This window comes from Condylura cristata, unplaced genomic scaffold (genome assembly GCF_000260355.1).
Source record: "Condylura cristata isolate star-nosed mole 26May11 unplaced genomic scaffold, ConCri1.0 scaffold00006, whole genome shotgun sequence".
NCBI classification, from domain to species: domain Eukaryota; kingdom Metazoa; phylum Chordata; class Mammalia; order Eulipotyphla; family Talpidae; genus Condylura; species Condylura cristata.
This window is the reverse complement of record NW_004567107.1, coordinates 433,644-435,045: the sequence shown is the minus strand read 5'-3', so window position 1 is coordinate 435,045 and position 1,402 is coordinate 433,644. Positions and strand designations below refer to the sequence as shown.

Here is a 1,402-nt window from a genome sequence, read left to right as displayed (position 1 = left end):
GTCTCCAAGGCCGGAGGTTCCGGGGACAATGTGGAGGGCCCTTCTGCTGAGCGAGAGGACCTCAGGGAGGGCGAGGGAGGATGCACCGAGAGGGCGACATGGAGGAGCAGGTCCAGGAGCTGAAGACCATCACTCGGCTCCAGGGTGAGCCACGGGCCGGCCCTCCCTGCAGTCGGGGGCCTCGGGGCAGTCAGGGCAAGTGCCGAGCAAGCTGCCCGCCTGCCCGCCCCCAGGGACTGGGAGAGGGGCAGGGGCTGGAGGGCTTCTGTGAGCTGGGTGGGCCCCAGAGCCAGAGGGGCTGGGGATGGGCCACCAGCCTGCGGGGCCAGCGGCCGGGAGCATCATAGCTGGTGCCCGTCCTGGCTTCCACATCGCCCTCCCCACTGCCCAGCACAGCTGCCCATTGACAGCGTCCAGGTGGTCCAGGCAGGCACTGCCAAGCAGCAGGGCCATGTCCACCACAGCAGCGTGGGAGGAAGGGGCACTGCCCAGAGGCAGGCGTTTGCCCCAGTTCAGGGCCCGGCCACCCGCTGACCTCCCGTCCTCCGCCTCAGAGCAATGCCGGGCGCTCCAGGTCCAGGCCATGAAGGAGAAGACCGTGAAGAACAAGGCCACGCTGGCTCTCCTGCACAGCAACATCCGCCGCGGGGCCCAAGACTGGGCCTCAGCCAGGAAGGTGCGCGGCCCCCCTGGGAGCCAGCGCCCCTGGGGGCCAGGGCTGCGGTCGGGGGGCAGACCCCCCCCACAGGGCTCAGCCCGCAGGAGCCCTGGCCAGCCCAGCACACGGGGCGGGTGTCGCTGGGGCCGCTCCCGGCCAGCCCTGCACCGCGGCCTCTCTGGCTGTGGCCTGAGGGAAGACGTGGGCCCTCCTCGTGGACCCAGGCTGGCCTGAATGGGGCCGCAGCTCAGCGGAGGCTCTAGGAGCTTATAGGAGGCTGGGGCCAGCTGCCGGCCGCTGGCACGGGGTGGAGGCTGCGAGGCCGCCCCGCGCTCAGCACCGCCGCTCCCCAGTCGGACCAGCAGACCATCGCCAAGGCCTGCGGAAAGGACCTGTCCATGAGGCTGGCGCACTGCCCACAAACCATGGAGGTGAGCGGCGGTGGGGTCCCTCGGCCCCGCCCTCACTAAAAACAACGTGTGCGGCCCGTGGGTGGGGAGCACACGCCAGGCGAGCCCCGGCTGCCGGCGGCTCCCCACCCTCCTCCGACCCGACCAGGTGGCGCGGGAGAAGCTGCGCAAGTACGTCTTCGACCGCGTCAAAGTGCACAACGTGCTGATCCACCTGGTGCGGCGGCGCGGGCAGCAGCTGGAGAGCCTGCGCCTGGAGCTGGCCCGCCTGCAGAGCCAGCCCGGCGCCACCAAGGAGGAGCGGCGGCAGCTGCAGGTGCCGGAGCCTGGCGGG

General features: G+C 71.6%; 1 protein-coding gene across 1 annotated transcript in view; it reads left to right on the top strand.

Annotated features, from left to right (window-relative positions):
- The first annotated feature begins 80 nt into the window (after positions 1 to 80).
- Positions 81 to 1,402, top strand: part of CCDC183 (coiled-coil domain containing 183) — a 6,234-nt gene continuing 4,912 nt past the window's right edge. The window contains exons 1-4 of the mRNA XM_012721167.1: positions 81 to 144; positions 555 to 676; positions 1,012 to 1,089; positions 1,217 to 1,384. Coding sequence (XP_012576621.1) covers positions 81 to 144; positions 555 to 676; positions 1,012 to 1,089; positions 1,217 to 1,384 — 432 coding nt within the window. The remainder of the gene's footprint in view (positions 145 to 554; positions 677 to 1,011; positions 1,090 to 1,216; positions 1,385 to 1,402) is intronic.